This window comes from Anguilla anguilla, chromosome 13 (assembly GCF_013347855.1).
Source record: "Anguilla anguilla isolate fAngAng1 chromosome 13, fAngAng1.pri, whole genome shotgun sequence".
NCBI classification, from domain to species: Eukaryota; Metazoa; Chordata; class Actinopteri; order Anguilliformes; family Anguillidae; genus Anguilla; species Anguilla anguilla.
Genome location: NC_049213.1, coordinates 8154352 through 8170307, shown reverse-complemented (window position 1 = coordinate 8170307; position 15956 = coordinate 8154352). Strand labels below are relative to the sequence as shown.

Below are 15956 nucleotides of genomic sequence, written 5' to 3'. Positions count from 1 at the left end.
GCGGTAGTTTAATGGTGTGGGGAATGCTTTCTTGGAACACATCAGGACCCTTAGTACCAGTTTACCATCATTTGAATGTCACAGCTTACCTAAGCATTGTTGCTGACCTTGTGCATCCCTTTATGACCACGGTCTACCCTTTCTCAAGTGGATATTTTCAGCTGGGAAATGTAGTTTTTTTGTATTTAATGGTCATTTAACCAGCGTAGTCTCATGGCATCTCTTTGTAAGTAAGCCTTGGAGTCCACATGTCTCAGGACTCTAAAGCATTTGGTTTGATGAACATGACAGTGACTTCATTTTACCCCCAATTGCCTTGATTTAAATCCGAAAGGGCACCTTTGGAATGAGGTGGAACTGGAGGATCAAAGCATGATTCTTTGGACAAAAGAAATATGTTTTCTTGATTCGGATCTATACACCACGATTTTATATTTGTAATTAAAAAATTCACATGTGGTTAAAGTGTACGCGCTAAGCTTTTATAAGAGGGTATATGCACTTTGGTTTCACCATGTAGAAATGACAGCTTTTTTATACATAGCAACCCCCCCCCCCCACCCCCCCCCCCCCCCCCAATTTCAGGGCACCATAATATAAAATGCAGTATGTAAGTTTGTTTTAGAAGACATTTGTTCATATTTGCTTAAATTTCCTTCACATCCTGACAGATATTGTGATATAAAATTATAAATTAAAAGCTCTAAGAAAAAAAAAACTTTCTGTCTCTCTGACTGCCCTGGGCTCTGAAATCAGCCACTCCAAATTTCAAGACACCTGAATCTTAACAACCAATCAGGGCAGCTCTCTGCAAGGAGGGGTCCCTGCCTGTCAATCCTGTTTCACGTTCACAGTGATGTCAGAGCAGGCAGGGCAGGGCTACACAGATAAGAGCAGACTGGAGATACTGCAGAGATGCAATGCTAATGCTAGACCAAACGATGCAAAACTCCAGTACTACCTCATCATCTCACACTTAAAACCTTTAAAACTACATTTTTACTCTGAATTTGACAACATTTAAGACATGCAGATAAAATCTAAGACGTACAGATAATGAAAGCAAAGACATTTTTAGAGTAAAATCAGATGAAACCCAAAACATCAGCCTGTAGCTGCGAAAGCAGCTGATGTGATGTGATTGGTGACAAGCAGGCTAACCTAATAATGACACAAATCTCCAGTGCCACCTTCTCATCTTACGTTTAAAAGCTTCAAGACTATATTTTTCACTGAACTGGACATTAAGTCATACAGTACAGATCATGAAAGACAAGATATAAAATACCTGCAACTGGTGACAGACATCAGTAGCTATGGTCTCAATATTCTAACAAAACTCTGGTGATAGCTTGTCATCTTACATTTAAAACCTTTAAAACTATATTTGACCATAAATTTGACTTGAAGCCTACAGATCACGAAAGCCAAACATTTTTTGATTGAAATCAGATGAAATCCATTAGCCAGCAGGAGAGGTTATTGCGTGACTGGTGACAATAAGCTGGCTAGCCTCCAAATGATGCAAAACTCCAGGGCTGTCACCTTACATTTCAAAACTATATTTTTACTATGAATTTGGCATTAACACATACATATTATGAAAGCCAAGATACTGTTTTACTAAAACAAGATGAAATACTAAAACAGCCAAAAATGAATATTTTTGACATAAACATTGATTTATATGAAATTGGTCATAGCGACTTTTGACTGATTATGATAGAATGGGTCACACAGGTCCTCTCTTTCCAGTTCTAAAATTGTGGAGTACAGAGCCAAAAAAAAAAAAAAACTATCTGTCCCAAAAATGATGGAGCCCAATGTAAGAGAAAATTGTAATGAGCTGCACCAAAATTGAGCATCTCGATACTGACTGAGATACATCCCACAGGGGACTATCCTTCCACTTCAGGGCACGGCGAGTCAAAATCCATGACAGAAATACCATTTCACCAGTGCGACAGCTCGCAACACGCCATGCGCTGGCCAGAAAACACAGCCCTTCATCTTTAAATACGTTGCTGTACACTTTGGCAATAGCAACACATGTATTTTAAAACCTCCTTAAGTTCAAAACAAATCGAATTTGAATGGATAGGGGACAGAGAGACAAACAGAGAGAGAGAGAGAGAGAGAGGGGAGAGATAGAAATGCAGTAGTGGAGAGTGATTGTCCTCATGCTGGGGTCAGTCCACAGGGTGTTAGGAATGGTCGCCGCGGCAACAGGTCTTGCCCAACAGCGCAGAACGTTGGACACACGAAACCCCGCGCAGCTGCGTCTCTGCGAGGGTTGCACAATCGTTTCACACTCTGAGGACGCGTCCCCGAAGGTCTCATTTTATCACAAAAACATTAAACAAGGAACACAACAAACCAACGGAACTAGCCATGTAAGCCATCATCTGTCGTTTGATGTGTGGTGTGCAGTTCTGGTTTTACATAATGTTATTCAGTCGATGAGAAAATCTCTGGCGCTAAACGGTAAAGCACTGATGTGACAGACCCTCTTTCTGCTGTTTCATTTTCCACCTCTGTTCTCACCAGTCAAAAAAAAAAAAAAAAAAAAAGGCTTTAAACTGCCACACTCATACAGACCCGTTGCTATGGGTGTCACTGAGGAGGCTCTAATCCCCCCCCCCCCCCCCTTCCCCAGCAGAATATCTCATCATTTTCATATAAATACACAATCAAAACCCCAACCCCCCCCCACCCTGGCCCACGATTGCATTCTCCCATGCCCCCCAGAAATATCTGCCACAGCACTGGCCATCAACAATTGGTTGGAATATGACCATATTAGTGTTGCATGCATACAGTATCCCATTATCAAAAATTATACAAATAATTAAAATTGTGCCTGCCTAGTAGCCCTGGCAACGGCTCTGTGTTCGCCGAGCTGTCGTGGGAACCTGGAAGGATTTGACCGCGACGCTGATTGGTCGAACACAGTTGGTTGGGAACCCCAGATGGAATTAAACGAGAGCCCGCAGACAATGAAGCATTCTGGGAGTTCGGGCAGCCCCGTCCCAACTGCAGAATGGTCGGGACGGCATCACAAATCACTGAAGGACGGAGGGACATCATGTTCTTAATAGCCATAAAGCCGCAGACATCTGCTCGGGTTCTGCAGAACCTCCAGCCCAGGGTCCAGTGGGGCTCTTGTCAGAAATAATGAACACTGCGTATAAAATCACCAGCTGCCCCCTTCCTGTTGCCTCATAAAAGCGGTGGAAGCTCCGTCTCTCTCTCACGGGTTTGAGTCATCACTTTCCGCCTTATTTGCATGGACACTAAACTTTAACCTGAGAGGTTTATATGTCTAAATTAAAGAGGATGTCACAGGAAAACGTTTCTGCCACAAGCTAGTGGGCCCAGAGGTGAGTAACTCTTCAGCAGTACAGATCGTCTGCTGATGTGATCATGCCACCTGCTGGATTTCTGCGAAACCTCCAAGTCGCTTACTTGGCCAGGAGCAAGGAGGTCAGTCCTCAGCGTTCATAATGTCTCCAGGCTTTTAGCCAATAATGGATACGGACAGGATTAGGACAGAGGAAACTGATCCAAGAACAGCACACATACACTGAGACAAATTATGAATATACTGAAGATTATAGAAGGGAGGCACAGTGGTGCAGTGGGTAGCTCTGTCGCTTCACTGCAAGAAGGTCCTGGGTTTGAATCCTGGCCTGGGGCTTTCTGTGTTGAGTTTGCATGCTCTCCCCAGGGGCGGCATAGCTCAGGAGGTAAGACCAATTGTCTGGCAGTCGGAGGGTTGCCGGTTCAAACCCCGCCCTGGGCATGTCGAAGTGTCCTTGAGCAAGACACCTAACCCCTAACCCCTAACTGCTCTGGCGAATGAGAGGCATCAATTTGGATAAAAGCGCTATATAAATGCAGTCCATTTACCATTTACCATGTCCGCATGGGTTTCCTCTGGGTACTCCAGTTTCCTCCCACAGGTAGGCTTATTGGAGACTCCAAATTGGCCATAGGTATGTGTGTGTGAGTGAATGGTGAGTGTGCCCTGCGATAGATTGGCGGCCTGGGATAGGCTACAGAACTCCTGTGACCCTGCCCAGGATAAGCGGGTATAGATAATGAATGGATGAAGATTATGGATCGGCTTACTTTAAAGTGAATACTAAGTGAAATGTAATTCTGGGTTCATAATGGTTTGTCGTCTGCATGGGCACAAAACAGTTTATTTTCAAATATTTTTGAATTTTCATTTTCGTTCTGTTTTTGTACTTTCGTTCGTTTTTTATTTAGAACACATGTACACATGTTTTGAGAATTTGCACTGGAATGGCAACATGTGCAGGTTGAGGTCAATTCCATTTCAACAAGTCAGTACAGGAAATTAATTTCCCGCTCATATGAATGATATTCTGTACACTAAGACCATGATATGACTAAGACTGTTCTATGGTAAGATGATTAAATGAATGTAAAATGAAGTGCAATTTAATTTATTCACTGAAGAAATGCTAACAAAATTCCATGAGGATTCTTAATTAATTTAAAGCTCCTGAGCACAGGTGTGCTGGCGTCTTACCTGTGAGGTTGAGTGAGCGCAGGTAGCGGGTGTGAGGCAGGTGCTCTGGCGTCTCACCTGTGGCGCTGAGGTTTCCCTCACTGATCTGCTCCAGCCGGCCCAGGAGGGCATCGATGTTGGATTTGATCTGAGTCAGCTCTGACTTGATGGCCTGCAGCTCATTCGTCCTCATTGCTGAATCAGAAATAATCCACACGTCACACGTCAAAACACAAACTCTGAACTCTCAAAGGAAGGCACGTTCAGTTCTAAAATCACCATAATTAATTTACTTTATTGCGTTATCAAACGTATTAAATCTTTCATTTTTATTTTTAACAGCATGTTCGAAATAACCTGACAGAGACTGAATCAGGCTCATAAAGGGCAAGATAGTCTTAAAAATAGTTAAACAGTTTTGTTTAATTAGCATCCTTAGACTTAAATTCAAACTAACGGCAATTCACGTTAGCTTCATTTATAAAAATGTAACAAATTCAAACTAACGATAATGCACATTAGCTTTATTTATCCTGTACGGAGCATTAAGCAAGAGAAAAGAGATGAGTGTCAAATGCATTGTGGTTATGAATGTAGTGTCGGGTGTTGGGAAGCTGGAACACTCACACTTCTGTTTGGCGGGGCAGTTGGGCGTGACAGAGGACCGCGACAGCAGTTTGACTGGCAGCGACTTCACCCTGCGCACCAGGGGCATGGCCACACGGGGGCGCTTTCCTGGGAGGACCCGCGGAACTGGAGACACTCTCCCTCGATACTCAAACAGCCTGAGGGTGACAGAGGGGGCGTGGTCATTTCAGCACACAATTCCGGGCACTGACCATTTCAGTACACACAGCAGGACACTGGTCATTTCAGTACACACAGCAGGCAACTGACCATTTCAGAACACACAGCCGATCACTGACCATTTCAGTACACACAGCAGGTAACTGATCATTTCAGTACACACAGCAGGCAACTGACCATTTCAGAACACACAGCCGATCACTGACCATTTCAGAACACACAGCCGGTCGCTGACCATTTGAGTACACACAGCAGGTAACTGACCATTTCAGTACACACAACCAGTCACTGACCATTTCAGTACACCAAGCAACTACTGACCATTTCAGTACACAGTTCAGGGTAATGACCATTTCAGATCACACAACAGGACACTGACCATTTCAGTATTTACAGCAGATACCAACTATTTAAGTACTTACAGAAGGTTATTGACCATTTCAGTACACACAGCAGGTACTGACCATTTCAATACACAAAGCAGGACAATTGCCATTTCAGTACACATAGCAGGTACTGGCCATTTGAGTACACACAGCTGGTCACTGACCATTTCAGTACACACAGTAGGATACCATCTATTTCAGTACTAACAGAAGGTTGCTGACCATTTCAGTACACAATGCGGGCAGATGGCCATTAGAATATATACAGCAGGTCATATTTACTGACCATTTAAATTCACGCCAGAGACTCAGCAGGTTGCTGTCTGTGAATACATTGCTAATGTGAATTCCCTGCTTTGTGTTGAAAACTCAGTGAGATTTTCAAAAGCAACTGACATTACAGCCTTAAGCAATGAAAGAGAATATCAAATTTTAAAAGGTGTTGCATATGATTGAAAGGGTTGCATAAGCATTGCACTGCTTTTCTTGAGTTATCACTTCTTCAAAATGGATTGTGTAGTTTGAACATAAATAACAGAAGCAGAATCCCTCATTCAGACCACACACTACTGTGAAAGACCATGGTTGATTCTTTTAACAAATTCATTTCTGTAAGAAATATTTTTGTATAAACATCTGTACTAATAAAATGTATACTCACACGTATTATTTCTCTGTAGTAAAGGAAATAAGTTCTCTGGTGTCAGTTTAAATTTTAAAATGGAAGTACTCAAGTGCATATACAATAGCATTATTACAGTACTGTGGAAAAGTATTTGCCCCTTCCTGACTTACTCTGTTATTGCATATTTGTTACACAGAATAGTTTCAGATGTTTAGACAAAATGTTATATTAATAAGGGTAATATTAATAAGGGAACACAAACACATTTTAAAATGATAATTTAATTTATATAATGAAAAAAGTTATCACACACCCATATCATTTATGTGAAAAAGTAATTGCTGCCTTAAACTTAACTGATTGCACAAACCTTTGTATCAAAAACTGCAAGCAAACACTCAATATAATTTGTTATCAATCTTTCAGATTGCTGTGGAGGAATTTTAGCCCATTCTTTTTTGCAGGAGTACTTTAATTCAGACAAATTAGTAGGTTTTTGAGCATGAACTGCTCGTTTCAGGTCCTGCCACAGCACCTCTATTGTGGTCCGGACATTGACAAGGCCACTCTAAAACTTTAACTTTGTTTCCTTTCAGTCATCCAGATGCAGAATTGCTGTTTTGCATCATTGTCTTGCGGCATAATCCAATTACACTGCAGCTTCAGCTCATGGACAGATGTCTGGACATTCTCCTTAAGAATGTTCTGGTACAGTGCAGAATTCATGGTTCCTGCAATAACAACAAGTCATCCAGGTCCCGAGGCAGCAAAACATCCCCACACCATCACACTACCACCGCCATGCTTGACTGCTGGTATGATGTTCTTACTGTGAAATTCTGTATTTACTTTATGCCAAACATAATGGGCCCCGTGTCATCCAAAAGTTTCCACTTATTCTATAAACATAGGTTTTACTCTGTGTAAACTTCTGAATTTTATTTTGTGTGCTTGAACTTTCATTTTTGATGAGGTTTTTAGCATTTTAGGTTTTTTACTTATTTAAATCTTTTAATATTTATTTTGTTTGCCTTTTCAATATGCTGTTGTCATTATATTGTTTCACTCTGTGTAAAGCTCTTTGTGTATCTTCTGAAAAAATGCTGAATAAATGCAGTTATGAAGCTCCTGGAGAGTTGCAGGGTCTGCTGGTTTTCATTTTCACCTTCGAATCAGCAATTGTTTCAGACCCAAGAAAGCAGATAACGCGAGTCTATTGATCGATTAAGTTTTAAGTACTAATGAGGGTTGGGGACCCCAGCAGACCCTGCGGCTCTCCAGGACCAGGGCCGGGGACCCCAGCAGACCCTGTGGCTCTCCAGGACCAGGGCCGGGGACCCCAGCAGACCCTGTGGCTCTCCAGGACCAGGGCCGGGGACCCCAGCAGACCCTGTAGGTGCCAACCCAGCAGACAAAAAGGGAATAATTAATATAATGTTAGAGTGTTAATATCATGTTAGGTCAAGCTTGCATGCTCTTCCACTCAAATATAAAATACATTTCTCTGTGAGAAAGAAAATGTCTTCCTCCATTTTAATCCGGGTCAGACATGCATGTAACGAATGGACCCTTGGGTACTGAACCCAGAAGGCTGGGTGCCATGCACAGTCCACTCCAGAGAGGCACGGCCCCTCCAGGGAGTGCTATCTACCACCGGCCAAACCTGCAGATCGCACTTGACCTGACCTCCCTGTGCCCCTTCAGTTTCACAAAAAGCCTTTGAGATCACTTGAAAGCAAACAGAGACTTAAATTATTGGCAAACGCCTGAGCAATATATATCGATACATGTCAGAGACGTCTTTGGAAAGCCATTAGTCAGGGCGTCGACATCACAGGGAGCTTATAAATAAACTCTTGGAATACTTTACATGTGTTATTCATAAGGCTATTATGTTGGAACATCTGCAAACACAGGCAGCCAACTGAGCGCGATGGCGGTTCGCCCCCCCCCCCCCCCCCCCCCCCCCCCAAAGCGAGCGCAGCCAGGCTCGGCCAAGAGGCCTGCCAGCTCTGCCAAAACGGGCTTTCAGGACATGCAAACCAGCTGTTTTCAAACCCAATCTCTGATTAACAGCTGCAGACCCTTTTATTTATTTCATTTTTTTTTTTTTTTTTTTGGATCGGAGCATTGGAGCAGACACAGACACTTTGGCCACATCGGGGCTGAAAACACAAGAGCAGAAACAGGGCAATGCCCTGCAGCGTCGCAATAAGACCACGCTAGCCCGCTGTTATTTAAACATCCGCCACAGTAGTAAAAAAAAACATTTCAAAACACAGTTAGTGAGGGTTTACACAGCAGCATCCAAATATTAACTCAGGACATATTCATTTATATTGAATGCTTCAAAGGACAAGCAATAAAGCTGTAAATGAACGATAACTCACTCACCTGTCATAGAAATCCTCTCTGTAGTAGTCATAGTCAAATTCATAACCACTGAAAGATAAAAAAACAAACAAACAAAAAAAAGTATTGAAATGTTGCAATGCTCGATGAGACAGTATTTAGAAGGGGGAGATAATGAGAGTAGGAGGGACGTATTGAACAGTAGCCAGACTGAATTAACGTGAGGACAAGCCTGTTTTAGGAGAGAGAGGTGATGAATCTCACCTATACAGGGCAGCTGCAGATCTCTTTAGTCCCTTTGGTCTGTTCGGCTTCGGTTCTCCCGCCATATTTATATCTGTAAGAGACGGCAATAACAGTCGCAAACATTATCATCACAATTATTATTCATGTTATTATTACTGATGCAATAGCAATAGTAGCAATGACAGAAGTTAATTTGATGTACGTTTATCCAGAGCAACTAAAGACACATTAGTCAAATTATTCCAAATACAAAAATATGGAATTTAGCAATCTTGAAAAACCTGAACGAATGTGAAAGAAGAGGAATGAGAAAGTTTCTTTGTGAATACAAACTGATGAATATTTCTGAGATGAACAAAATGGTTATGAGCAATACAACAGCAAAGCTCAGCCTATTTTAAGGGAAGGAAACAGGTACTGTACACAGGTGGTGAGCTAATTACTGTGTGTTTCAGATTTAGTCAATAGTGTTGGCAGCTCACAACCTCTGATCACAGATGAGGGTGGAGTTTAGGGTGCAGTTTTGGCCTTTCCCCTGCTATCGTTCTGTGGGGGTTGGGGGTTCAGACAAAATCGGTCACTTTACCGAACAACACGGCTCGCTGAATTGTATGTAAGTCGATCTACACGTCCTAAAATTAAACCAGAGATGAACCGTGTTCTCTAATCACATGGCCCCCACACTACGCTCTGAATGCCATTGTACCTGATGACATATAATGGTGTGTTATATATAACTGTGTTAAACATCACAAGGGTCAATGACAGAATAACCTAATGGACAAAGTAGTAGCGTTGATCTTAAAAGAGGCTAAAATTATATATTATGTACTATTCATTATTTCATAAGTTTCATAAATTATTCATTTATAATTGCTCTCTAAAATCATGTAAGTAAGTAACAGGTTAAATTCCTGGACAGGGCACTGCCATTGTACCCTTGTGCAAGGTACTTAACCTGCATTGCTTCAGCATATATCCAGCTGTATAAATGGATGCAATGTCAATGCTATGTAAAACTTGTGTGAGTTGCACTGGATAAATAATGTAATATAATGTAACCATGCAATTAAGCCTCTGCTTGACCCATGAGAATAGACTTTGACCTGAAGTGACCCATTTATTTTACTGTTTGTAAATAAATAAATCTTTCATCACAAAAAATTTTTAATCGTCAATTTATTGACATCATTCCCTTTAATGTGCAAAATCTATCATTAGCGAAGAATTCATTTGTGATTATGCCTCAGTAGTTGACATTTGTGATTATGCTAATGTTGATTTGAGAAAAAAAATAGATACCAGGACATGCATGGCTTAAAAATAGAAATATAATTTTGGGTCTGAGAAACTTATGATTCTACATGGGCAGATTCATGTCTCATTTGCATGTTTTTAAATCACTAGATTATCTCATTTAAAAAGGGACATTTTAATTTAATCGTAATTCAAACACTGAATTAATACAGGCCCGATTTCCATCTTCAAGGAACCAAACTGCTCTCTGCTGTACATCTAACATTCCACCAGGGGGCAATGTGTTTCCACACACTGCCCTCTGTCCTCGCTGTAGAATGATGAGGCTGCCACAGCAGCAGGCCTGGTTGCCTGCTCTCTGAGGCAGCTAACAATCACAGCCAGGGGAGGCTCGGGTCATAAGTCGTGTCAGACATTTTGGCTCTGTTCTCCCGGTGCAGGGACGGAATGAGGTTAATCATAGACCGACGGGCGTGAGCTCGGGTTTGACCGAGAACAGAAGCACTGAAAGCCGTGAAGGACCTGCCTTGGAGAGGGGAGTGAACACAGAGGAGCATGAATGAGCGAGACACTGGGTCTCAGAGCAGGGCCAGGGGCACGTGCAGCTCACCTGACCTGACCCCACCTCCTTAAAAAGCAGTGGACTGACTGAGCTCCAGAACTCCTCAGGCCACATGGCAGCACTGCAATAACTTCATTACCCATCAGCCACAGCAGCACTGCAGTTTACTGCATTAAACCATCAGCTGCTCTGCAGTGCTTCAGTTAACTGCATTACCCATCGGCCACAGCAGCACTGCAGTTTAAGTGCATTACCCATCAGCTGCTCTGCAGTGCTTCAGTTGACTGCATTACCCATCGGCCACAGCAGCACTGCAGTTTAAGTGCATTACCCATCAGCTGCTCTGCAGTGCTTCACTTGACTTCATTACCCATCAGCCGCTGCAGTTTAAGCCATCAACCACTCTCTGAGAGAGAGAGTGAGAGAGAGAGGGTAAGCTTTAGCAGTGAGATTGTACCTAGCGTCTGTCCTGCCAGAACGCGCCCGTTCTCTCCGATGACGGCGCCGCGGGCGTGTCTCTCGCTGGCGTACTGGACGAAGGCGTAGCCCTTGTGCACGGAGCATCCCAGCACGCGGCCGTATTTGGAAAAGATGGTCTCCACGTCGCTCTTCTTCACCACCGCCGTGTTGAGGTTCCCGATGAACACGCGTGAGTTGATGGATTTGGGATCGTTCTTGTTGGTGACGTTGCTGGTCTGAACTTTAAGAGACATTTTCTCCTCGTTGTCTTCCAAAAATATCTGTACAGAAGAAACAACAGAAACGAAAGGTCTTTTTTTTTTACATGGTGCCATGGCAAAAATGACTGCTAAAAAACAAAGAAAAAATGTACGGCTGTAAAAAAAGTTCTGTTAATAAAACTTGAGATTTGAGACCAGAAGCAAGCACTTTTATGAATTTTTTATTCTATTATTTCCATCCAGTGTCAGTCGGGACAATACAATACAATACAGTATCTTAATACAGGATCTTAAATCTGTTCTGTGTGTAGACCACAAACCTGCCTACCGATTAGCCTGAATTTGTTTTGTGTGTAGACCATAAACCTGCCTACCCAGGAGCCTAAATGTGTTCTATGTGTAGACAACAAACCTGCCTACCTACCTAGGAGCCTAAATCTGTTCTGTGTGTAGACTACAAAACTCCCTACCCATTAGCCTAAATGTGTTCTGTGTGTAGATCACAAATCTGCCTACCCCGGAGCCTAAACCACATAGTTATTTCAGTGCAGCGGCATTTTGCCTGAACTCAGAGCGGGGATTGGACACATTGGAAAAGCTCCCAGCATGCAGTGCCACTGTGGTGACAGACAAAACCTTCAGGAAGCAATGTTTGGTTCCTGCAGTTTCACACAAAATCCTCTTAAATCCTGCCAGCATTATAAGGTATTAAAATGGCAGAAACGTTTCAGCCCAGAGTGGCTGCGCTATGCTACGCTAGCGTATATGGAATACACTACACACAGCATCGTGCTGTAATAGTTCTCAGGTTGCTGTGAAAGCTAATATCTCCTTCTCTTCATCCCTGGTGCATATTTGCCAGGCACCTTAAGACCACTCTTAGCCAACGTGCGCTGTGACCTGAAAGACGTTTATCGGAATTCAATGCTATCGCCCTGAATACTTGAGGGTTGAATGACTATATTTTTTGCACATATTCATGCGCTGCATAATGTTTTTCATGCATTTCTGTGGGTGCCACACTTGAGTCATTCGCAGAATAACGGTAAAGCTATGTTCTGAAGTGAAGGAGAAATCTCACAGCTGTCAAAAAAAGGAGCTGACATTACACAGTACAACAGTACAGACTGGTGGTTCTCTCTCCCCAGAGTGCAGACACGCAGTCCTCTCTCCTCACAGTACAGACACTCAGTCCTCTCTCCCCACAGTACAGACTGGCTGTCCTCTCTCCCCACAGTACAGACACTCAGTCCTCTCTCCCCACAGTACAGACTGGCTGCCCTCTCTCCACACAGTACAGACACTCAGTCCTCTCTTCCCACAGTACAGACTGGCTGTCCTCTCTCCACACAGTACAGACCCACAATCCTCTCTCCACACAGTACAGACCCACAATCCTCTCTCCCCACTGTACAGACCCACAATCCTCTCTCCACACAGTACAGACCCACAATCCTCTCTCCACACAGTACAGACCCACAATCCTCTCTCCCCACTGTACAGACCCACAAGCCTCTCTTCCTGCAGTACACACACTAATTTGACTCTTTCATTTAGCAGAAGACAGAAACTTACAGAGCAGCACTGCCGTGTGCCCAACGTCTAGAAAAAAGCCGAAAACACTCGCTGAGATTAACTGCCTTCATTCTCACTCCAGTTCTTTTCTTTCTCTGGCCCATTGAGTGCCCGCAAAACTGTAGTCACATGTGCAGCGAGGACCGGAGGCGAGACCGAGGGTGTGTTCCAACAGCTTATTTTTTCTCCTTCCCTTGTCTCCTTTTCCACGTAGAACGCCAAACAGGTCTAAAGGCGGGTCACGGGTCGTGTCACACTGACGTCTGGGATCAAGCGTTGTCAACGTCGGCTCATTCCGTTCACTCATTTTATCTCCTTGCTTCCTTTCCTTGCTCCTAGCTCCACCCATCAGAGGACACGAGAAAAGGGCGTAAGGAAAGGACGCGCAGACCGAGGAATCGAGGAAACGCGTACAAGGCGACTGGAACATCCTTGCTCTCTCCGGCGTCAGTTTTGAAGCCACGTCAATTACAGATGTGGCAGATGGGGAGAGGTGTATCCACAGGTCGATCCTTATATGTTACCCATTCCGGAAAAATACTTCAGCAAAAGATGCGCTTGTATTTCCTTTCTCAAGAATTCTTTGGGAGCCTCCTAGCTCCTTGAAGAAGCATTTAACTGATTGGAATGTCCTCAAAGATGGCATACCTCAATTGATTTCCCGGTCGGTCAAGGACCTCGGAGACAAAGGATGAATATATTTTTTGACCGGTTTGGCCTTGCATATTGGGAAAAGAAGCAAGCAAAGGAAGCAAGGAGGTAAAACATAAATGGCTGGACTGAAGACCTCTGAAGCTGAAGAAGAAGCAGACTGGGGACGAGACAAAGCTGTGAACCGACACTCTCCTGCGATCTTACTGTGGGAGAGATTAACATAATAAAAGTGTACAACCTTACTGTGGGACATGTTTTCAAAATAGAAGTATAAAATCCACTAACTGAACATTTTGCTTGTCGTTTTGCCTCGTTTAGTTTCAGTTACTTGATGTTATTACACTGAACGCTCACTGTATGTTTGCGTTGGTCAGCTCTCTGATGTAAAACAGCGATTTTTGTACTTTGATATCACTGCCTTTTCAAGACCAATCTCAATGCCATTTGACAGGTGGACTACAATCCTTCTGTTAACATTAGCGCCCTTCAGCTGGACCCTTTTGAGTGTGTACTGAACACTGCGAATGGAAATGGAAATTTTAAGCTTCTTAGCGGTTTCTCACTGGGAATAACCGCCGTACCATAAACACGCTTACTTGGCTCTATGCCTAACTCCTTCTTTGCCATATTTCTTGCAACTTTATTGCCTGTTTTACTTACTATGTATTTTACTACGCTGATACCTTACTGACCAGGAATGAGATGTAGATACCTTAATGGTCACAAATGAGATGTAGATACCTTAATGATCACAAATGAGACATGGCAAAGTCACACAGAAACAATCTTTTTAAATCAGCCTTAAATTAAGCACTCTTTATTAAGCATCCTGATCCCATGACCACACCCACAACTGAGACTCACCCTATGACCACACCCACCTCTGAGACTGATCCCATGTGCGAATGCATACACACACACGCACACACACACATATGCACATACAGATGCACAAATGCGCACACGCACACACGCACACAAACCCACACACACAGTGCAAGGCATTCGCAAAGTTTCACTGCGGCTTGGAGGGACTCAGGCCATCTATCAATCCATCAAATCTGCTCAGGGTCCTAATGGTGATTCAGGGGAGATTATGAAACACAGCTTCTATATTACAGCAAAAGCCCTGTGCTCTGCTGGGGGAATGAAACTGTCTGAGCTCTCTGCTCTCTCTCTCTTTCATGTTCACTCTCCCCCTCCTCTCTCTCTGCACCCCTCCTCTCTTTCTTTTTCTCATTCTCTCTCGTTCTCTTCCCCCTCTCTCTCTGTATCTCTCTCCCAGTCTCTTACTCTCTCTTTGTAGTACAAAATTACTTTGATAAGATTCTCTGCTTACTTGACATCTACTTGACACACACACGATCTGTATATAACTGCAGGAATCTGTGACCTAGCCTGGAGTGCATGATCAGGCCTTAAGATAACCTGCAGCACCAATCTGATTCATTTCTAAAATCTGCAGCTGAGTTCACATTCTTATTTGCCATACAACTATTCCTGCAGAACGACCCTTACAATGCCTAATCCTTCAGTATAGGCTATATCCCCCCCCCCCAATTCTGGCACTAACTATGCGTAAACCTTCAATAAATATTTAAATTTTTTATTTTTGCCATGCGTTTAATTTTTTTTATAGCCTACGTCTCAATGCATTGCAGTGGTCCCTTCAAATCTACACAGAACATTACATTCTAAATGCAGCTATATATAGGGAGACGTACTGAGTCGACGGTGCAGCAAAGCCGGACCCAATGCAGTCGCTGTCCTGCCAAGTCAGCACCTAAGCCCTGTTTTGAGCCAGGAGAAAACCCTGTACGGGTGATGTGTGGCTCGGTTATTATATGTGAGAAGGCTTGTGGATAAGTTACTGCATATGAGAAAGTAAAATTTCTGTTATGCGTTTGGGGTGGAAGGGGCAGTGGAAGGAATCTTTCAAGGAGTCTTTCAAAACTACAGTACATCTCTTCAGCTTCGGATCTGCTTTTAAAGAGGGTTGCATTAAAAACAAGCCACCCTTCTTCTGCTGGACTGAACTCAAAGCTGCAGTGAACCCAGTGCAGTGTGAGTCCTCTCTGTTCGTGTAGAAGGACACGCACTCCACCGCGGGGTGTCCCCAGGCCGTTTACCCACACGTTTTTGGCGGGCACCTTCATCCCACGCCGGCGATCCGGACGGCTGTCAGGGCTACAAGTCCCGCCGACCAGGAGCAGGCATCCGCTCGTCCCGCTTCAGCTTTTGAGGTCGGACGAGCGTCGGCGCCGCATTTTAAAGT

At 43.5% G+C, this 15956-nt stretch overlaps 1 protein-coding gene across 2 annotated transcripts in view; it reads right to left on the bottom strand.

Moving 5' to 3' along the window:
* The window catches only part of raly (RALY heterogeneous nuclear ribonucleoprotein), a 77170-nt gene that overhangs the window by 4025 nt on the left and 57189 nt on the right, over window positions 1–15956 (bottom strand). For both annotated transcript variants that reach the window (XM_035387210.1, XM_035387211.1), the window contains exons 3-7: window positions 11230–11512; window positions 8972–9044; window positions 8750–8797; window positions 5165–5322; window positions 4616–4732 (exon numbers count right to left, since the gene is read on the bottom strand). In XM_035387210.1, the coding sequence (XP_035243101.1) occupies window positions 4616–4732; window positions 5165–5322; window positions 8750–8797; window positions 8972–9044; window positions 11230–11485 (652 nt within the window). In that variant the 5' untranslated portion in view covers window positions 11486–11512. The remainder of the gene's footprint in view (window positions 1–4615; window positions 4733–5164; window positions 5323–8749; window positions 8798–8971; window positions 9045–11229; window positions 11513–15956) is intronic.